Genomic DNA, 23,199 nt, shown 5'->3' on the forward strand with positions numbered 1-23,199 from the left:
ATCATACCAAAATCAGTTTTTCTACACTATCAAATAGAAATGATAGTGTGTTATGCTAATTACAGAACTTTTAATGGTATGAGTCAATATGTGTATAGAATTATGAAACGGTGGAATGGTTTTTATAGAATACAGCAGTTATAGAATATATTTTTTTCTACCACTCACCTATATATGCCATCTCACAACAGAATCTTGTTATTGGGCTGTCACATTTGATTTGGGGATGAATATTATTTAATTCCAGGGCCACTTTCATCTTTTGACAGACCTCTTCCCTAATGTCTAGTGTTTGCACTTTAAGAACAGAATAAAAAAGATTTATGCTATTCTGAAAGTCATAAAGCAGCCAGCCAGACTCATTTCTACTTCCCAGCCCCATTCAGAGACCTGTGGACTCCCTGGGAAGCCTCTTGTAGAAGGTAGGGATGCTTCTGAGAGAAAAGCACGTGGGAGAAAGTGTACAAATGCACATAATATGGCAGGTCAGTTTCTCCTAAAACAGCTTGTGAAATTGATCTTGATACTCTCTTTCATACTTGAAGTATTAACCAGAATGGTGAATTGTGCTGCAGGGCTGTCTAGGCACTTTTAAAGATCTATTTCTCAAAAATTAATTTGAATCTGAGTTGATAGTTGAACGTTTGTAGTGGATAAGGCACATTAAATAAACATGCAGCCAATGTGTAACTCAGGCCACCTCACACTTCATAGAAAATTAATGTGTGCTTTCCATACAAAACAAGTTAGTGACAAACTGAGAAATTTGCTTTCCATACAAGTTAGTGACAAACTGAGAAATTTGCATTCCAAATTGAATTCCAAATGGTCCAATCATGAAACTTAGAGGAGGAAAAAGTCAGTAGACTTTTGATCTTCAAATATTAGATGGAGTGTTTTGAGATCCAGTTAGATGAAATTTTAATAAACACTCTAAGGTTAAGTTTCAAAATTTATACAGGTTTAATTCCTCCCCCGACCCCAATCTGTAGTGCCCATCAGTTGGAAAATCACCCTGAAGTTCCTGTCCCCACTCATTATAGAACTCCCATAATACTGTGAACAAACCATTAGAAAGCAACCAAGGCAATTTTAAGCAGACTCAGGAAAATAAAAGACCAGGGTGGGGAAAAAAGGAAAGCAAACACACAATGACACTTTGTGGAGCAGCACTAAAACCTGAGTGGGAGCAGAAAAGCCGTTCTTTTCATAGACAAGCGTTCTGGCAACCTCTTCCAAAGAAAATTATGAACCACTGAAACCAGATGTTTTGGGGAACACTTGTCTCTTCAATGAACAATGGGGAAAAAAGACTATAGAAGAGCTGGTTTCATTGAGCATCCCGATGAGATTGCTACTTGCAAAAGTGACTGGAGATCAGTGAATAGCCAAAACTCTAACCAGCTATGGATTAAGTTCTTTGTGGAAAGAATTAAGAGAGAGAGAGCAAGACCAGCTTAAGAATTTTAAACCTCAGCATAACTGAGGAACACCTGAAAGAGTATGCCTTCTGTTTACATGCCAGTCTGTTTCTGTGCCAGTTACCCACACATCTGCTACCTCACTATTGAGAAACATTAAGCAAAGAGTACGACAGCATGTACAAATGCATTTGTACCATTTGCAAATTCTGGAAGCCCATATTGAATACTGAGATCTGGGACTGGCCAGGCTAAACAGATCACTTATTAATCTTTAGTTTTATTTGTAGCTCTAGCAAAGTCAAACAAGAAAGAAAAAAAGAAGAAAGAAAATAGAAACACCCAGAGAAAGAGTTAAACATTCTGTACTGCTTATGAGCAGAAGGAATGGCTGAATAGCATAAATAATTTCTACATTTTCAACATCAGAGTGTCTCAAGTTCTTTGTTCAGAAAGGAAAAACAGCCCAAGTGGTTTTCACATTGAATATGCAATTTGAATTTACATACTTGAGAAAAAGAGGAAATTATTAAAAACTCAAGTAATCTGGGACTTGAATATATTTACTCTAGAATATGACACCAGAGAAGTATGAACTTTCTTTATTTCTGGGCCAATTTAATCTTTGCCTAGAGCAGCTATTGAATTGTATGTAGTATATGCCTGTATGTATAGAACAGAAACAACAACAACAAAAATCCTCGTGCAGCATCATCAATAAAATGATAAATGTTAAAAAAAAAAGACTTTCCACTTTAACAGAAATTTCTAAGGAGCAAGACATCGTAACTTCATTGGATGTTCACAGCAATTCATTCCCATTGAAAAATCATCTGGTAGAAGCTTTTCCCTAGATTCTGGCTTTTCTTTAGGTCGATGATAAAGATCTGTAGTGTTCCAACCTCTGCTAGATCACATCTCAGCTTTGCTTCTTTTCTAAGGTTCCTGACCTCAACACCCCCGACCCCTCACTGCTCCGCCTCAAAAAAGACACTGAATTCTTTTCCTGTGAGCTAGAAAGTTTGCATTGGCATACAGTCCAGTGTAGGGGAAGTTTTTGTTTAAAAAAAATCATGAAATTAATATATACTGCAAGACACCCCGGAGGTGTCAGATAATGATGTGATACCCAGGGAAATATTCTGCAAACACATTCACACATACACAGAAGCCCCGTACTTCCTCTCCTGCATTAATGGGGAAGCTGTCTAAAGAAATGACCTGTTTCCCCTGTCTTTGAGTGGAATCTCCTGAGTAATGCCTGTACCTTAGGCGGGCTGCTTTTAGAAAGTTAGAGGTAGATATTTCAGATGCTTACTGCTATGACAGAAACTCCAGCTGCTGTGCTGTTCGGCTTGGGGCCTGTGTTGAAATGCTTCTTTATCTTTCCAGCTACTGACAGTTGATGTTCATTTTCAGGGAGGCCATCATCCTACAGATAGAAAAAAAAAAGAAAGAAAGAAAAGAGAAAGAGAAAAATATATGAGATGCATAAAAATAAGGCCAAAATCTTCTTTTAGGCCATGATCTTAGAATTCAGATGTCAGAAATACACCAAGGTATTTTCTCACAAAACTGTGGTTGGAGGTATGGTGGCAAGGTCTCTCTTCTTTCCTCGTCTGCTTTACCGTTCATTTGCTCTGTGTCATCTGACCCTCAGAAACCTGTCTCTAAATAAAACAATTCTGATTTAGATTTTGAATAAAGTTTACTTTCAATCTTGGCTCTAAGAACATCATCTATTTAAAAAAGAATGTCACCAAGCTGAGCGCTGGTGGCTCCCACCTGTAATCCTAGCTAATCAGGGGGCTGAGATCTGAGGATCATGGCTTAAAGCCAATCCCGGCAGGAGACTCTTATCTCCAATAAACCTCCAGAAAACCAGAAGTGGCACTGTGTTTCAAGTGGTAGGGCGCTAGCCTTGAGCTGAAGATCTGACGGATAGGGTCCAGGCCCAGAGTTCAAGCCCCACAACCAACTGAAAAAAAAAAAAAACAAAAACAAAAACAAAAAAGTCACCAGGTACCAGTGGTTCATAATCCTAGCTACTCCAGAGTCTGAGATCTGAGAATTGAGGTTCAAACTAGCTGGGCAGGAAAGTCTGAAACTCCATTTAACCACCAAAAGCTGGAAATAGAGCTATCATTCATGTGATAGAGCACCAGCCTTGAGTGAAAAAGCTAAGGAACTGTGCCCAAGCCCTGAGTTCAAGCCCTAGCACCGGCACTAAATAAATACTTTTAAAAAAGAAAAGAAAAGAAAAATTTAATCTGGTCAATCAAAACAAAATCAGTATCTATCTTTTCTACTACCTGAGTTCATCATTTAACCTGGAAGCCAAGGAAGCTGGCAGACCTGGGCTGATGCCTAGCTATAAATAAACTTGAGTTTGCTCTGTAGCTATTCAAGTGGCCATTTGAAAACCCCAGACAGCCCTCTGGGCAGAAAGTTCTTCCTTAAATTTTAAGTCCTTCTTGCTGCCTCCAAATTGTCTGTTATTGTATCATATTCCATGTTACAACTTCTTTTACTTGATGTATCTGCTCACTGCTGGAACCATCTATGTCTGAGGCTGAACAAATTGTTTGCCTACATTGAATACTGTTGGAACAACAATGGCCAACAACAATATGTGTCTGGATGTCACAGGATGAAAGGACTCCAGGATTTTTGAGAGTAAAGATTACTTTTATTCACTATGGAATCCCCCAGAATCCATAGCGCCTTCTCTGGGTGTTGGTAGTAGCTTTCCACAGGATAGATGCTTAATCAGTAATTAGAAAGGAAGATAAGAATATTGAAGTATTGGTTAAAACTAAAATCCTGGCAAGGCTTCCAGTACCATTCTTTGTTTTCCTTCTTTATTTCCTCTCCATCATTTTGCATATAATTTCTTAGTTCTGTCCAGGAAAATAAATCTGTGGCTTCCCAAATATGATGTACACTCTCTCTTTGCAAGAGCTGTCTTTCTGCAGGTGTTGGGAATGGTAGGGGGAGTTACTCTTTCTTTTGGATTTGGTCATTCATTTAGTCAGTAGATATTGACCATATGTCTACAAGGGACCAGTCATTACTGCCACAGCCATTTGGGTAGGCTATATATGGCCTGTAGGACAGATGGAAGTTCCTCACTACAGCTGGGAGGTAGGGAAAATGATGGTCCTGCATGGGCCCTGTTCTTGGAAAACCCATGTCTCCTTTGCTTTAAAGAATGATGTCTTCTAATGCATTTCTGCAATTAAGCACAATTCACTCTTCTACCTCTTCTTGTGTGTGTGTGTGTGTGTGTGTGTGTGTGTGTGTGTGTGTGTGTGTGTGTTTCTCCTGTGGCTTGTATTCAGGACCTGAACACTATTCCTTAGCATTTTTGCACAAAGCTACCATTTTACTATTGAGCCACAGCTCCACTTCCAGCTTTTTTGGTGGTTAATTGGAATCTCATAAACTTTCCCTCTTACTTGAACTGTGGAGGCTGAAGGATTGTGAGTTCAAGGCCAGCCTGGGCTACATAATGACATACTGCCTCACAAATACTAAAAGGGGAAAGGAAAGAGAAGATGAAGGAAGAAGGGGAAAGAAGGAAAAAAAGAAATAGAAAAGCATTAGGGGCTTACCAGAAAGCTAGTAGAGCAAGTTATGTTTAATTGGGGGGCGGGAAATATATTGGAACAAGTCATTTTGGTTATATAAAGGCCTTTTAAAAAGTGGTAGATGACAAACAGGCCCTCACTTATCAAACAACCACCCTTGGGAATCCAAGTTATAATTTTTGAAGGAGTATCTAAACATTTAACAAGGCATGAAATGATATTAAAAATCTGACAAATATTAGCATCCTGCCTTTGGCATAGGCCTAGTTTGGGTGTGCCTGAATAAAAGGGAACCACACAGCAGTGTGCTGTGGTACCTCGCCTCCAGCATTCTACGATCTAGCCATTGCTTAAAAGCTACCGCATTTCATATGACTTTTTTTCTGTTATAAAATAGTTTAAATACTATGAAGGAGCATCTGCAGGGAAGGTTTTTCTTTCTGTGACAAAAGGAATTTGAACATCTTGGTGGTAGCAGGATAAGAGAGTAATGTGATGGGAAGAAAGGGTAAGATGGAAGCAAAGCAGTCAGTCCTGCGGAAGGTGCAGTTCACTTCTTTGAGGTCGTGAAACAGGGCAGAATGGGCAAAAACTCTTTGGAGGCATAGAGGGAGCTAGTTTAAAGAACAAGGCACCAGTATATCAGTGGCTCAGACCTGTAATCCTAGCTACTTAAGAGGCTGAGATCTGAGGATAGCAGTTCCAAGCCAGGATGGGCAGGAAAGTCTATGAGACTCTTCTTTCCAGTCACCACCAAAAGGCCAGAAGTGGAGCTGTGGCTCAAGTGGTAGAGCACCAGTGTTGAGTGAAAAAGCTAAAGGACAGCACCTAGGCCCTGAAGTTAAGTCTCAGTACTGGAATACGTGCGCGCGCGCGCGCACACACACACACACACACACACACACACACACACACACAGGTGTATTGTATTTCATACAGTTGAAACTCCTATGTATTACTCCTTAACAAAAAGGAAAGGCAAGAAGAAGAAGGTGATATACGCCAAGTGACCCTGTGCTAACCATGTGCACCTAGAACCCTTTTCACCCACTGACCAGCACCTATCACATACATCATTCGGCCCATTTTGCAAATGAACAAACTGAGGCTCAATTTGATGAAGTCATTTGTTCAAGGTGGCATAGTTACAAAGTGGCCAGGGCCCGGTTGGGTCTGAAACCACACCAAGTTGCCCCAGTGGATGGCATTCATGAGCTTGATCTCTGGCTACAAAAGAGCTCCATAAATTTTATGTTAGAAAATATTCAATGAACAGGGCGCCAGTGGCTCACACTTGTAATCCTAGCTACTCAGGAGGCTGAGATCTGAGGATCACAGTTCAAAGCCAGCCCAGGCAGGAAAGTCCATGAGATTCTTATCTCCAATACACCACTCAGAAAACCAGAAGTGGCACTGTGGCTCAAGTGGTAGAGTGCTTGCCTTGAGCTGAAGAGCTGAAGAGCCCAGGCCCAGAGTTCAAGCCCCACAACCTCCCCGCCCCCCCCCCCCCCCACATCAATGAACCATAATTTCTACAATGAAAATGCCATTAATGGCGAGGGAGAATGAAAACTGAATTAGGGGCTAAAGAAACCAGACATATGTGGATGGGACCTAATGGAGTCTGGGAATCATTTGGAGGTGAGAGAGAGAGAGAGAGAGAGAGAGAGAGAGAGAGAGAGAGAGAGAGAGAGAGAGAGCGCACACCAAAGGAACATTCCTGTGGGATGCAATACAAAAGTACTATGTGAAGGGATGGCTGGGTACCAGCTTATCTGGGAGTTGCCAGTCTGACCTAATAGGGCAGGGTCTCTTGGTTCTGTGTGCAACAGCAGGCCCTGAAAGGGTCTGCCTGACGCTGGGTGAAACGAACTTGCCAATTGTGTGGCCTGTGGCAGGTATGACCTGTGTTGAACAACCTGAGGGCAAATAAGGAGAAAATAGTTGGGTTTCCATAGGAGCAGCACCTGTTTGATTCTCTGAGAGAGGCTCATCTCTTGCTGAATAATCCGCCTCCTTCTCACTCCTTCGCACTGGCATTTTTGCCAGACATTTAGCTTCCCCCAGCTCTTCCCTCCTGCCAGTTCTCGAGCACAGTGTTGGCTCCCTTTACCCACTCACCATGGATTCCCTCATCATTTCCCAGCCCTGTCCTCCTCCTAATCTCCTGTCAAGGCTCCTAGCAACTCTTTTAGATGCTATGCACTGGAGCTTCAGGCTTCCAGTTTTAAATTCTAGTGAAGGTTTGAGCCTCCCTGGGGTTATTAGTTCATGTTGAAACAGTGAAAGTAAGAAAACAACTCTCACAACTTGTCAGAGATGCTTTCAACTTTATATGCCTTAAAATATTTCAGGACTCTTGTTTTGTTTTCTTCCTGCAATGAAAAAAGGTGTCTTGGCTAAATAAGGCCTCTCTCTGTCTCTCTGTCTCTCTGTCTCTCTGTCTCTCTGTCTGTCTGTCTCTCTCTCTCTCTCACTCACACACACACACCCCTGTAGTAACCCCAAAGTCTGCAGTGTTTCTTGATAAATTTTGAAGGCTTTCAGTATAATTGGATTAAAAGACCTAACAGGCTTTTAGGGAACAGATCTGTACCTCAGCTATACAGATTGATGGCAGAGATTTAGTTCACTTACTGTCTGTCTTGCATCAGTGTAATACATAGGGCCATTAAAACATGCCTTCTTTTATATATACATCTTTATAGCCATTTATTCAGAATAGATTTTGTGCCAACAAATGTGCTATGAATTTTTCTAAACGTGACAAACCTGGCAGCATTTTACAAATAGTTATAGTTATTACCATACGTCCTGGTTTGGGGGAGTCGTTTCTGAAGTTTGACACAGGCTGGTTGTGGTTTGAGGTTCGTGGTTTTTGATTTAGAAATTCCCATCCACCACTTGGCAAGAGCATTGCAACTGACAAGAACAAAATTAGTTTGCAAAATGGAAAATGAACTCTTCCAGCTGTCTGCAGGAGATATAGTCTGGTCTCCCTCCATTCTCTACGCGTTGTTAGGGAAAAGCCCATGGGGAGGGATATGGGGTCTCAGATCGGATGTGAGGTCACTCAGTAGAGTACATTTCCCCCTTTCCTCCATGAGACCATCTCAGGGGTTATACATCAGAAAATCCTCTCACCCTTATGGATTTTGGGTCTTGACTTGTGGATCTGGTTTCCAATCTACTCATTGCCAGATTCTATTATTAAAAATAGCTGTAGATTTATGAGAAGCACGGCAGCCTTGACTAGTTTACTACCAGAATACTCTGATTTACTTGAAAACAATTCCAAGTTCATTGGAGTATATTTCAACGGCAGTTCTGTTTCACTTCACAGTGTGCAGCCCTGGGTTCTGGGGAAGCGCCCCCAGCTGCACAGTACCCCAGAAATTGTGACACCCCCTCCCCAGCTCAGTCCTGTGCATTCTTACATCTATGACTCACACTGTACTTTAGGAGAGAATGTGAAATAAATTACTTCAGAGCAAGGAAAGGGCAAGATTCCCCAAACAGAAGTGGAATTTCATGTCATCATCATTTGTAATTTATGTGTGTAGGTAAGTGGTTTTATATACTATCACTGTGTGGTTGGGGTTCACGTAACAAAGTCTGCCACACAATAAGATGAGTGCATGAGTACTGGTAAGGGTACCGGGCTGGTTTTGATTAGTCAGCATGGAATACTGGGAGGTTATTTAAGTTCCTGATTTCCTTTTTTTGTTCTTCTTTTCTTTTGGAATGTCTTTTCTTAAGAATATGTTTCCATATAAAATGATGTTAATCGAAATGAACTCCAAGAGGTAGAAACAAGAGGTTTTATTTTTATTTTTTGTTTTTAATGTACTGTGTGAAGTTACTTTGCTTTTCTTTCATTTTTTTCTTTGGTTTATCCCCTGTTGTTATTGTTTTTGCTTTTTGGTGCTCTGGGTAATGTATATATGTTTATCTGATTTGGGGAAGGGAAGGGGAATAACAAAATGGTGAGATAAAGGAAAAAGGTTGAACCAATGCAACAGCAATATTCATAAGACACTATGTTGGAAATGAATTTTACAACTTGGGAGGGGGAGTTGGGGTAGGTGAAGGGAAAATGAGAGAAAAACAAGAGAGGAATAACAATGTTTGATAAAAAAAAAAAAGAAATTTACTCATTGCCTTACTTACATAAGTGTAACCCCTCTATAAGAACACCTTTGCAATAGAATTAATTTTTTAAATTTTTTAAAGAGTATGTTTTCTAAATAAAGAAGGCAAGACAAAAGTTCAAAGCCAGGAAGGAGATAAGTACTGAACTGGCTATGTAACTAAATTTGCACCCACCCTGCCCCGCCCCTTTTTTTTGAGTGCCAGCATTGGAACTTTAACTCAGGCTTCATGTTCTTGTTTAGCCGTTCTTTCTTTTTTCTTTCTTTCTTTCCTTCCTTCCTTCCTTCCTTCCTTCCCTTTCTTCTTTTCCTTCTTTCTTTCTTTTTTTTTCTGAAGGCTGACTCTATCACTTGAGCCATACCTCCACTACCAAATTTTTTGCTGGTGAGTTGAGTGTCTCAGATCTGTCTGCCTGGGCTAGCTTTGAACTTCAGTCCTCAGATCTCAGCCTCCTGAGTAGCTAGGATTATAGATATGAGCCCCTAGCATTCTGCTAGACTTGACTTATTTAAACCAGTCCACCACAATGAATTTTCTCAAGCTTAGTCTCACACTGTAATCACCTGAGTACTTTAAAAAGTCTTGATGACAACATACCAGAACTGACCAATTAACTCAGAAATTCTGGGGGCAAAATCCCAGCATCAAACTTTCCTTACAACTCCACTGGTCTATGGTTCTCATCACTAAATTCAGGAAAATAGAATTTGATAACATGCATTATTGTGATCAGATGCACTAAAGTGGTTCAACATTTCCACTACAAAAATGCAAGTAAATCAATATATCTGATACTAATATGGTAGTGATGGTAATTTGATTTTAATAAGAAATTTTGATTAGGAATGTCTATTGTTTGTGAACATTTCATCAAACTACATCTTCTAACATTAAAGCTTCATTTAAGGGAAAATAATTCATCCTTCACCCCAAATCCTGGTAGATCAAGATATATATTGCTTATTTTAATTTTACAGTATATGTGCATAAATCCTATGGTTCTCTAGTAGATGGGTAATAAGATGAAAAAAGTTGGCTAGGCTAAGTCATAGGTATTTTACAGCTAAATTAAAGAAAATAACAGTGTGACGTAACAGAGATGATGATATGCATTACCTCCATATAATAGCGGCATAAAAATAGGATGGTCTTTTGGGGGTGAGGAGTTTTCTCCTTAAATCCTATGCCATATGGCAATAACCACTACAATTTACATTTCATGAACGAGGACCATCTTAAGCCCTAGCACCTCATAAGTACTTAGTAAATATATGCTGAATTTTAAGTCTGAGAAAGAAAATTACCCTTTCATCCGTTGGTACTATCCTCATAATCACTCCTGAAGTTGATCTTATTTTCTTCTTTTCATGAATGGATAGTCAGGTTCTAGGGAATGAAATGACTTGCTCAAGGTCACCTAGGGGTAAGGGTAGGCTGGAATCTCTCTGTTCTTGCTCCCATGCACTCAGCGGCATATTATTGATGGCTTTGGCTCATCTGCCTCACTGGAACTATCCAATGAGCTGTCTATTGTTTATGACTCTTCCAGACCCTTCCATGGTGAAGAGCAGGGTGAGATTTGTACCTATAATGTATTAAAAGTAAAGGAGGGTTCAAGGAAACTCCTAGAGGTATTAAAACAAATGATTTTTGCAGACTTTGATTTTCAGTTCTATTGCCCCTCTACTCTGCTTTCTGCTTCATAAGAGGCTGCCTTTTTACTTTCAAGTCTGCCAGGTGGAAAGGTCATCTTAGAAGCAATAGAGAAAATTAGCACTAATGAGAACACAGGAAGCAATGCTACCCACTTCCTTAGGGTTCACATAATTATTATTACTTTTCTTTCCTTTAGGCAATGTCCTTTTCTGGTGATCAGATGTAATTTGATTCCCAAATGCAAAATGTCCTAGTAAGTGGCTATCCTTTTAAATCCTGAAATTTATTTATATTGATGGCTAATTCTTTTATATGTTGCACTCAGAGAGCTTAACAAATACTAAACACTTGTTGTGAAAGCTCGCCATTTTAAATGTATTATTTTGAGACAAAGAAAATTAGCTGGCTATAACAGAAATAATTTCAAAATGAAGCAATCACTTTCTATACTAAATTAGAAGAAAGTTTTGTTAAGACTCAGATAAACAGATACTACATGTTTTTTTTTCCCCTGTATGTGGAATCTAGATCTAAAGACAAATACAGGAACTCAACGAGAGACTAAAGGGGAGGGTTAGTGGAAGGTGTTAGTGGAAAATGGTAAGCAAAAGAAGATGAGAGGGAAGAGGGGAATGTGACTGAAGTATATTGTATATATGTATGTAGGAAAAGATCATAATGAACTTCACTAAAAATGTTTTGCAAGAAAGTAAAAAACAAAGGAAGGGTCAAGAGTAGAGGAGAGGGATAAAGAAGAGTAAGAAAGAAAAGCTGGACACTATTAGCCCATACCTGTAATCCTAGCTACTCAAGAAGCTGAGATCTAAGGATCATGAATTGAAGCCAGATGGAGCAGAAAAGTATGTGAGACTTTTATCTCCAGATACCAAGCAAAAAGCCTGAGGTGAAGGTATGGCTCAAGTGGTATAGCCTCGAGCAACAAAAGGTATGCCAGAGTGTGAGGCCCTGAGTTCAAGCCCCCAAACTGGCACAAACAAACAGAAAAGAAAGGAAAAATAAGAAATAGAATGAATAGGACCAAATGACCATAAATGTATGTATAGATATATGACAATGAAACCATTTACTTTGTACAACTATACACTAATAAACAAAATTTAAAGGAGCAAAATGAATAATTTTAACTTTAGTCCCCCACCAATATTGAGCAGTACCACACCAGCCTAGCAAGCGTGAGACCATGAATTTGAATCCTAGTACCACCAAAAAAATCCCCCAAAACAAACACAGTGTAGTTTGTTCTAAATATGTAAAAGATACTCTTTAAATTTTTTTTTTTTATTTCCTAGAGGATTCCTCCTTGTCCTTGGCAAAGGTCTGTAGAGAATCCATGTGGGAAAACTGAAATGATGGTAGAAAGCAAGTTGCAGAGAACAAGGAGACTTGATCAAGTCCAGTAAGTGGACCCTGCCTAAAAATGGGGTGGATCAAGCTGAGGAGGGAGAGAGTTACTGCTGAGCCATAAACACATTGCCCTAGGAAGGTCATGGCCAGAGGCCTCTTAATTTTGATTTCCCCAGATGAGTTGGGGATTTTATCAATAGAGCACTATTTTGTTTGCAACCAAAATAAGGGACCATGTTTTTTTGTTTGTTTGTTTTGTTTTTGCTTTGTTTTTTGTTTTCTCCAAAAGCCTCTTAGACACTTAACGTCTACAGACATATTTGCTCACATTCACAAAGCTATCTTCCAGAACAAACCCACATGCATCCCACTGCTACAAGTCCTGCTGGACACTGCTTGCCCAAACCCCTGTGGGACTGAGCCCTAGCCTCTTCCCCAGGAAACTTCCATAGCACCCACCCTATTAAATCTGACCGGCTTGGCCCAGCTCAGCATCTGCAGCCATCTCCTAGTTAGTGGGTCTGACAGGAAAATAAAGTGTATTTATGCATCAAAACTGGCTATTTGTCATCTATGAATCTCTTCCCTGTCTGCTTCCTTTTAAAAACTACATTTTTATAAACTACATTTAAAAAACTACATTCAAAACTACATGAGCCTTTTAAAAACTATCTTTCTAATTCAGATTTCCCTGTTTATTTCTTGAGATCACCCTGTTTGGGTCTTGCTGTGGGCCAATGGCCTTTCATTGGCCTATGGTAGACCAGGTAGAACCAACAGCTGCCACCAGGAGAGCCTGCAGCTGTGTTGCGGCTCTTCCCTCTAGCACACTTAAGGAAAAGTCATCACACCCTGAGTCAGTTGGTTTGGAAAGGTTGCTAACTAGTACTAACGATCTTTATAATGAGCCCGATTCCAATATTGCACCCTTTTCAATAGTTTATGTATTATAAAGGGAGAGAAGCTATGTTGTACAAAGCCTTTGAGCTAAGAGTGAGAATACATGGCTGCAAATTCTGGATCAATTGCAAGTGTGGCTACTTTGGGCAAATCACCCTCCAAGGCCTCAGTTTCCTTATCTGTGAAATGGGTACTGTGACACCCACACTGTCATTCTGTAGGCTTGTTGCCAACCTCAAATTATGGTGCTTCCCCATTGCTGTAATTCTATAGAGAAGGATAACTTTAATAAAGTATCCTGAGGTAAATGCAAAGGTTGCTGAGTCTTGAGGTGACTAATCCTGGCCATGAACTGCCCAGCCCCCATTTAACTCAAGGCTTAGGAGGAGGAGCATCTTGGCACATCTGTACACTGAGAGGGGTGCTCTGTATATGAAAAGGTACAAGCCTTAGCTGTACATGGCCACACATAGTCATTTACAGTCTCTTCTCATATAATATCACCTGGCAGTGGCCTGTGAAGGCACTCTCAGATGTGGAAAGTACTAGAACCTAAGCTCATGGCCATCAAGTGACATGAATAAGAAGACCCCAAGCTCTTGTCACCTCCTATATAATTCCCTTGCCCTTTGACTGGGCTTTCAACTCTCCTTTATTCTTCTAATAATTTTAGACAGAAACCACTTGACTACTCACCAAAATGAAGAGAACACTGGATTGCCTTCAAGGCTTACCCAGATCACTCAGTGCAATAGGGAGTCTGGAAAAATGTATATCAATGATATATATATATATATATATACATATATATATATATATGTATATATATATATATATAACTGTCCATTTTTATGTCCATGACTGTTTCTTTTTTTTTAATTGTGAAAATACTGTACAGAGGGGTTACAATTACATGGGCAAGATAATGAGTACATTTCTTATCGAGCATTGTAGCCTCCTCCTTTGTTTCCCCTTCCCATCCTCCCCCTGCCCCCCACCCAATCCTCCCCAGCCCCCCCCCCCACCAAATTTGTAAAGTTTGTTTTTGACATAACGACTTGTACATCTATTTGTTGCAATGGGTCCACCTGTATCCCTATTTAAATGATTTGTTTTTCCCCTTCCCTCCACAAATTATACCAACATCAAATACAGTGAAAGCAGGGGTTATACTGTGGGGGAGGGATACACAAAGCAACAAAGAAATAATCTTATAAATGTGTTAGAAACAATCGCATGGAAAAAAAACATTTGAATACTTATGTTAGGGTACATTTCCCTAACATCACCTTTTCTGACCTTTTCTGCTTGACTCAGACATATACTAGATATTGTAAATAAGGGAAACCATGGGACATATGTTTCTTTGGGCCTGGCTTACTTCACTTAATATAATTTTTTCCAAGCCTTTCCATTTCCTAACAAATGGGGCAATGTCATTCTTTCTGATGGAAGCATAGAATTCCATTGTGTATACATACCACATTTTCTTGATTCATTCATCTACTGAGGGGCATCTGGGTTGGTTCCATATCTTAGCTATAGTAAATAATGCTGCAATAAACATATCTTAGCTATAGTAAATAATGATGCATTAAACATAGTCGTGCTGGTAGCTTTAGTGTGGTCTTGTTTGTAAACATTTAGGTAAATGCCCAAAAGTGAGATTGCTGGGTCATAGTAGAGCTCTATGTGGAGTCTTTTGAGGAACCTCCATACTGCTTTCCAAAGTGGTTGAACAAGTTTACACTCCCACCAACAATGCAGTAAGGTTCCCTTCTGTCCACATCCCCTCCAGCATCTGTTGTTATTGGAGTTCTTGATTATAGCCATTCTAACTGGAGTGAGGTGGTATCTCAATGTTGTTTTGATTTGCATTTCTTTTATGGCTAGGGAGGTTGAGCATTTCTTCATGTCCATGTCTGTTTCTTTAATTTATTTCTCTGACAGGATTGGAGTTTGACCCCAGTGCTCCCTGTTTTCACTCAGCTTTTGGCACAAGGCTAGTGCACTACTACTTGAGCCACAGCTCCACTTTCAGCTTTTGGTTGATTCATTGGAGATAGAATCTCCTGGACTTTCCTGCCAGAGGTTACTCCAAACTGAGATCCTCAGAACTCAGCCTCGTGAGTAGCTAGGATTACAGGTGGTAGCCACCACCTTGGGGGCCTGGCCCTAAGTCTGTTTCTAAATTCAAATCTTATGATAGTAACTAGATTTGAAAGTTTTAAATTTGGAAGAAGAACACAATCAGTTAATGCCTATGAAGTGACTGAAGTAATGTAGCAGACTCTTAAAGTTAAGCCCTCTATCAGTATTGTTATTATTCATTAAAAAACTCTTATTAATCCCTTGTAGAAAGATATAAAACACTGACTCAGGCTGGGTGTTGGTGGCTCATGCCTGTAATCCTAGCTGCTCAGGAGGCTGAGATTTGAGGACTGTGGTTCAAAGCCAGCCTGGGAAGTAAAGTCTATGAAATTCTTATCTCCAATGAACTGCCAGAAAGCAGGAAGTGGAGCTGTGGCTCAAAATGATAGACTGCTAGCCTTAAACAGAAAGAGCTCAGGGGCATCCAGTTCAAGCCCAGTCACCACTACTCCCATCAAAAACAAACAAACAAAAACCCAATGACTCAGGATGGGTGCCAATGGTTCACACCTGTAATGCTAGCTACTCAGGAGGCTGAGATCTGAGGCTTGATGTTCAAAGCCAGCCCAGATAGCAATGTTTATGAGACTTTGTTTTCAGTTAACCAACAGGAAGTCAGAAGTGGAGGTGTGGCTCAAGTGGTAGAACACCAGCCTTTAGTGAAAAAGCTAAGAGATATCACCCAAGCCCTGAGGCCAAGCCCTGGTATCAGCACAAGAACAAAAAATTTAAAAAAAATCACACTCTGTTCTGGAGAATTTGTTCATTGCTGGAGGGGTATCATTAGACCCTCGAAGGCAGCCACATCTATGAGCTTAGAAATGTACAACCTCAAGCTAGCCAGATGAGAACTTGCATTTAAGGAGCTCTCTAGGTGCTTGGTGAGCACACTCCAAGTTTGAGAAGGGCTGAACTGGAGTGTTCCAATAGTCACATAGAAACCTTTAGGCTACTTGTACTTCTGGCTAAAATGACATAAAAGCAAGACAGATTCAAACAATATGCTGTGTCTTACTGATAGTTATTCAGATCTAACCGGAACCAGGGAAAGCAGGTGGTAAGGTGGGAGGAAAAGGAGCTCAGGCACCTCTAATTGGAAGGCAGGTCCATTGGAACCAGATGCCCTCACGGAACAAGTATAGGTTCTTATAACAGACCTGGCACATTCCATAGATGGGACAAAGCCAAGCATAGCACTTTATAAAGGAGTGGATTGCACCTGTAATCCTAGCTACTCAAGAGGCTGAGATCTGAGGACCAAGGTTCCAAGCCAGCTTGAGTAGGAAAATCTGTGAGACTCTTACTAAGGGTACAATGCCCTAGGTCTAGATTCAAGCCCCGGTATGGGCACATTAAAAGGAAGTGGTATCATTAGCAATTGGCAAACAATTTTAAAAAAGAGGAAAAAACAGGAAAAGAGAGTAAGTTATTGAGCTACTTACATTAACCCAGGGATGCTCAAGGACCTGCACAGCTGAAAATCGCTGATCCACATTGACCAACAGCATCATGGTGATGAGCTCCTGTGAAAAGAATATTAGACTCCATTTATTCGGCTTTGAAGATGAAAAGCTGGGTGTTCACAAATATGGGCCTTCTCTTTTAGACTCAAAAAGCACCTATAAAAGCTCTGATCTTAACTGTGTCAACTCTACCTACCTATGAGTAGCTGAATAACACCTTCAAAGTTGAAGGCAAGGCAAGCTGTTGAAATTATAAACGTACAGCTGATAGTTGATAGTAAAATAAAATGAAATTGGTATCCAAATATGTAATGGAGGAGAAATAAATCCTACTTGTTAAAGAATCCTACTTGTTAAAGACTAGAAAGGGGAGTGCAATTCAAATTGATTTCTTATTTTATAGAAGTTGCGTGGCAAAAAATACTTTAATATTTTTTACTTTGGCAGATGACAGGAACAATGAATTTATTTTCTCCCAATTTCTGGAATAAAGGAGGACAGAAGTGCTACTATCTAGCCAGTAAAACAAGAACCCCGGTGATTGAACACCAGGGTTCATGAATGCACACATTCTACCACTGAGCTACAGTGCCAGACTGTGAAAACCCGCTTCAGTAGCCAAACAAATTTAAGTAAATGTGTTTAGATTGATCCAAAACTTTCCAGACAGTCTATAGAAAGGAAAAAAGAACTATGAGGAAGCAACCAATTTGATGGTGTTTGAAATGAAGGAAACTTCCTCACAAGCTCCAAGTGAGCTGAGCTCAGAGTGACTTTGTTTTGTATCTGTCCACTTTGGACAAGAAGTTCCCAAAAACAAAATAGTTACACATGCAACACCCAGTTCCTGATATCCACAGGCTTGAGGACCACGTGGGATGGGCATGATCCACATCCACTGGTGAAAAGTCTACTTTAGCTTTCTTCAGTTCCTTTTAACTTGGACCAGGAGTTATTAAAGCAATGCCCAAGAGTGATGTTTTTTGCTAGATGCTTTGGGGATTCAGGAGACTTCAATGTCTTTGATCTCTCAAGTTATAGAGTTGGTAAGCATTGGGCAAGTTACTGAAGAGTCAATGATAGATAAGAATGCTTCATTCAGTCCTGCAAATATATCATCTCAGCTACTTTCCCTTAGTCCAGAGGGGGATTTGTAGGAAGCTGAGGAAATAAGAGACTTGCCTCCAATATGCACTGTTTTCTATATGCAAAGTGGCCAAGTCATATTTAGGACAACGTAAGTCCTACAAATTGAATTCCCCAAAGATAATTATTGTTTAATACCAAATTTTCCAAAACTGTAAGTAAGTACTTGGAAAATGATACAAGCCAGGTGTCCTTTATTCAAAATCTTTAGGGGCAAAAGTGGTTCAGATTATTTTTTGGATATTGAAATATTTACATATACATCATAAAATATCTTGAGGATGGGTCCCAAGTCTAAACATAAGATTACCTTATATTTCATATATACCTTATACACATAGACCAAAGATAATTTCACACAAAAATGTTAGCATACCTAACTAGGTTTTGGCTAGGATGTATCACACAAAGTCAGCTGTGGAATTTTCCAGTTGTGACATTATGGGGGCACTCGAAGTTTCACATTTTATAGTATTTTTTATTTTAAAGTTAAAGATAGTCTGCATACATTTATTAATTAGAAGATTTCACTTTTGTTCCCCAAAGTTGACCATCTCAGTATAAATTTTTTATAGGTTTTAAGATGTTGATCTACTACTATTTAAAAAATATGTTGAAATGAACACAAAAGTCACAACTTTACTCATTTCAAAGCGTCTATTCAGTTATATTCGATACATTCACATTGACATTGCTGTGCAACCATCACCACCACCCATCCCTCTCAGAAGTTGATCTTTTAGTTTAGTGGCACTGAAATTCATTCACCATATTCTCTCCTAACTGTAACTCCAGTTATCCTTCAAGGTTTCACATAAGTTATGGCTTCCCCATAGAGCCTTTGATCACCTCAAACTATGTTGAGGTTGAGCTTTCTTCCCTTTGCTTATTTGCATGTGTGACTTATTCATAGATTACTCACTTGCTGAGTGCACATTGACCAGCAGTTATGAGCCAGTCGTGATATAGACACTGATGACATAATAATAAGTTCAATGCACTTGCACAGAATTCACATCATGGAGGAGAGAGTTTGGAAGGAAACTACATACATAGGACATAACCTACTAGTTATGTATGTCTATATATCTCTTTAAGTAAATAAATACAGATAGGTAGTCATGTAGTATTTTAGTTGGAAACAGAAAAGCAGACAAGGAGGACAAAGCAAATTAGGCATGGCTTACGAGCCACAACTGGAAACAAGGTAATATGGGTAGTGTGGGAAAGTACTGTATGATGGCTTGAGACCATCATCCTGGCTATACAGGAAGCTGAAATTGAGAGGACTAAGGTCCAAGACTAGCCCCAATGGAAAAGTCCATGAGACTCAAGACACTCCATTCCAACAAAAGAAGCAGGGCACGGTAGTACACACCTGGCATCCAACTACAGCAGAAACTTAAAACAGTAGACTCTTAGTCCAGGTGTGTACCCTGGCAGGAAGCAAGACGTATCTCAAAGAAAAAAAATAAAAGCATAAACAGTGCAGAGCCAGGCACTGGTGGCTCACACCTGTAATCAACAGGCTGAGATCTCAGGATCATAGTATTAAGCTAGCTCAGGTGGGAAAGTCCATGAGACTCTTATCTCCAATACACTACCACAAAAAAAAGCCAAAAGTGGAGCTCTGGTTTACGCGGTAGAATGCTAGTTTTAGGCAAAAAAAAAAAAAAAAAAAAAAAGCCCAGGAACAGTGCCAAGACCTTGAGTTCAAACCTCAGGCCTGACACAAAAAAGTGCAAGATAGGACTGGAGATATGGCTCAAAGGTAGAGCAACTGCCTGGAAAAGAGGAAACTTTGAGTTCAAACCTTAGAAATATATATATATATATATATATATATATATATATATATATAAATATTTAAGGAGGAAGAAAGGAAAGAGAGATAAAAGAAAGGCCAGCAAGAAACAAGGAATTACGTCCTGAAGAAATCTGAGATGGGTTTAAGCCTGGCAAGGGTGGAGATCCTACGAGGCCTTGTGAAGGTGGAGGCACTCAATCACTTATTACTAACACGCAATGTCTGTCAAGTCTTTGTAGTAACATCTACAGTGTCTGTCAAATCACCATTTATGACATCATTGGTCTCTGCACATATGGATTGGGAATCAACCATTTCATTAAGACATCCAGGCTCCATGAAAGAAGGCACTGGAAACTTACCTTTGCAGAATCAGAAACATTGTCCCAGTATGGAGGAGGAAAGTCCACTTGCCCCATCAAGATCTGATCAAACAGCACCTCCTGGTCATCACCACCTCTGTGTAGATGAATGGCAAGGAGAAAAAAGCACTGAAATCTCAGCTCAGGGCTGATATTTCTTGTCATTCAAAGCACTGGAGCCTTGCTTTTTCCTCTTAAGTGTGTAAAACATTTTTTTAAATAAAAATTTTAAAGCTATTGAAAAGTGCTACTGTTTTTTTGTCAATGAAGAAAGAATTAATTTTTAAACTAAAGGAGGAAAAAATTATGGAGGGCATACAAATTAGTACACACAACATGGAATAAAAGAAGAGGCGTTGCAAGGGAAATTATGATGTTCTTCTGTCACCAGCTCCTTTGTGTGAGAAGGGCCAATAGACACTCTGAGACTAGAGAGAGTCTTTGTTGGTGCTGAACGAGAGATTGCTATCCATACCCACGAAATGGAGGGAAACCACAAAGGAGGATGTAAGTGATTACACCAGCAGCCCAGATGTCCACCTTTAGTCCATATCTGGAAAAAATAAGTGATACTAGAGTTAGCAAAATTAGCCAGGCTAATTAGTAGGGCATGCTAAATTAGATGACCCCAATTGCAAACAAAACATAAAACCATCCAATCAAAAACCCAGCCTAACAAACAGACAACAACAATGAAAAAAAAAAAAAAACCCTTAAGTGAAATCAGGCAAGGTACTATGTTGGCTTTTGAATTACTCAAATTTGAGAACTAGAAAATCCCCAATGACTTCATATCTCACCCTAGGGATTTGCCAGTTAGGGTTCCCTCCTCATGCATTTTACCTTTCTGCTCTTTGGGTGCATAGTTCCATGAGAAAACTTATGCCTGTAATCCTAGCTCCTCTGTATGCAGCATGCAGTTATTATAGTCTCCTGTAGTTATTTCCTTCAACCTCCCTTATCCTGTCTTGCTCCCATTTTCATCCTCTTGGTGATCCATCAATTTCTTCGGGAGTGTAAACACCCTTAGGCGTGAGAGAGCTGTTAGCTATCCTTTTCTGGAGGCTGAGATCTGAGAATCACGGTTCAAAGCCAGCCTGGGCAGTAAAGGCCATGAGACTCTTATTGCCAATAAACCACCAGAAAACTGGAAGTGGCGCTGTGACTCAAGTTGCTGAAGTGGTAGAGCTCTAGCCTTGAGCTGAAATGCCCAGGGACAGCACCCAGGCCCAGAGTTCAAGCCCCATGACTGACAAAAAAAAAAAAAAAAAAAAGGATAATAGGGCTCTCTCTCTCTCCTCCCCCTTTTTTTTTTTTTTTTTGCTGATGAACAGCATTTCAGAATGTTGACTATGGCCCTAAAGAAGAAATAGCTCTTTGTAGGAAAAGACTATTTGTCTCAGGTTAACCCAAGTACAAATATTAGCCTAGCCACTGAGTCATGAGGTTATAGGTGATTTCACCCATCTGAAGAGTTTCATTGTATCCATGTGCAAAGTGGAAGTAGGATTATTTACAGGAAAATGAATTTAAGGAAATGAATTTAAGACCTGGCAGATGGTAGCTCCTTGGTAAGTAACAGGTTATCCTACTTAGTTTCTGCCCACATTCTAAGGTAATTTCATTTAATGTCTTCTGTACACAGAAACCAGTAGATAGCTAACAACTCTCTCATGCCTAAGGGTGTTTACACTCCCGAAGAAATTGATGGATCACCAAGAGGATGAAAATGGGACCAAGACAGGCTAAGGGAGGTTGAAGGAAAAAACTATAATAACTGCATACTGTATACAGCAGTATCTGTTTCTTTTATCTCCAGAAGGAAGTTAATTACCATTGATGTATGTTTTTGCTGTGAGTCCTAACAAGTTTAACTTTGTGCTTCATATCTTTTTTTAAACTTTCATTTTTAACTAAAGGCCAAATAGAAACCTTAAACCAGATTGCAGTAATTGGCAACTGGATGGAGAAAACAGCCCCTATTGTAAGTGAAAGAAAGTGGGGGGGGGGGGGAAGGAAGGAAGGAAGGAAGGGAAGGAGGGAGGGAGGGAGGAAGGAAAGGAGGGAGAAAGAAGGGAGGAAGGAAGGGAGGGAGGAAGGGAGGGAGGGAAGGAAAGAAAGAAAACCCATGAAATCTAATTCTGTGTAGGTGCAAGAGCACAGTACTACATTTCTTGTTCTTGATGCTGTAAGGTCTTTTGAAATACAGGTGAAGCACTTACCCAGTTTCAGCAATGATTTCTGGAGCAACATATGTTGGGGTGCCACATACAGTGTACAGGGGGCCATCAACAATTGTGGCCAGTCCAAAGTCACCCAGCTTCAGTGATTTACTCCCATCCTGGTGTTCATAAACCTAAAATTAAAGCAAAAACAAAAACAAAAAAAACCCCATTGCCTTCAAATCAACAGTTCACAGCTTTTCCCTGAAGAAATGGCGAATGCTGTGGTTTAAGTTTATTATTCACAGAGTCAAAAGCATTAGGCAATAATGCAAGGATACAACACAAGAACATCCTTCTTTACTTCAAAACTGGGCACTGGTGGCTCTTGCCTATAATCCTAGCTACTCAAGAGGCTGAGATCTTGAGATCAAGGTTAGAAGGCAGCCTGGGAAAGAAAACCTGACAGATTCCTAGCTCCAATTAATCACTAAAAAGCTGGAAGTGAAATTGTGACTCAAGTGGTAGAATGCCAGCCTTGAGCAAAAATAGTTAAGGAGACAGGGTACAGGCCCTGATTTGAAGCCCAGTATTGGACACACACACACACACACACACACACACACACACACACACACACACACACACACACACACACACCCCAATCAAGCAAGCAAGCAAGCAAACAAACAAAAATATAAAAGGACTAGAAAACAAAATTGGTTAAGCAAGTGAACCATCATGCATATAATATGATGTACATGATAATTAAAATGGTAATTGGGCTTATGGCTGAAATGAACTGTTTGTGTGAGGATAGCTTTGTGGAAATTGTCCATTAAAAGGAAAAAAGAATGTGCAAGAACAAGTATTTGAAATGATATACTATTGGTGTATATGTCTCTGAGTGGTAGGTTTGTGAATAATTATCCCCCTTTTCCTTATCTATATTTGACTTTTTCCCTTCAATTAAAATCTATTTGGTCAGTAACATGGAACTTAAAAATATTTAGTGCCATATCTA

General features: G+C 39.9%; 1 protein-coding gene across 5 annotated transcripts in view; it reads right to left on the minus strand.

Annotated features, from left to right (window-relative positions):
• Positions 1-23,199, minus strand: part of Dclk1 (doublecortin like kinase 1) — a 338,861-nt gene that overhangs the window by 16,266 nt on the left and 299,396 nt on the right. For all 5 annotated transcript variants that reach the window (XM_042685807.1, XM_042685809.1, XM_042685810.1 and 2 more), the window contains 5 exons: positions 22,236-22,369; positions 20,489-20,566; positions 20,014-20,110; positions 16,678-16,758; positions 2,740-2,853 (listed from right to left, as the gene is read on the minus strand). In XM_042685807.1, coding sequence (XP_042541741.1) covers positions 2,740-2,853; positions 16,678-16,758; positions 20,014-20,110; positions 20,489-20,566; positions 22,236-22,369 — 504 coding nt within the window. The remainder of the gene's footprint in view (positions 1-2,739; positions 2,854-16,677; positions 16,759-20,013; positions 20,111-20,488; positions 20,567-22,235; positions 22,370-23,199) is intronic.

This window comes from Dipodomys spectabilis, unplaced genomic scaffold (assembly GCF_019054845.1).
Source record: "Dipodomys spectabilis isolate Male_0828 unplaced genomic scaffold, ASM1905484v1 ptg000095l, whole genome shotgun sequence".
In the NCBI taxonomy this organism is placed as follows: domain Eukaryota; kingdom Metazoa; phylum Chordata; class Mammalia; order Rodentia; family Heteromyidae; genus Dipodomys; species Dipodomys spectabilis.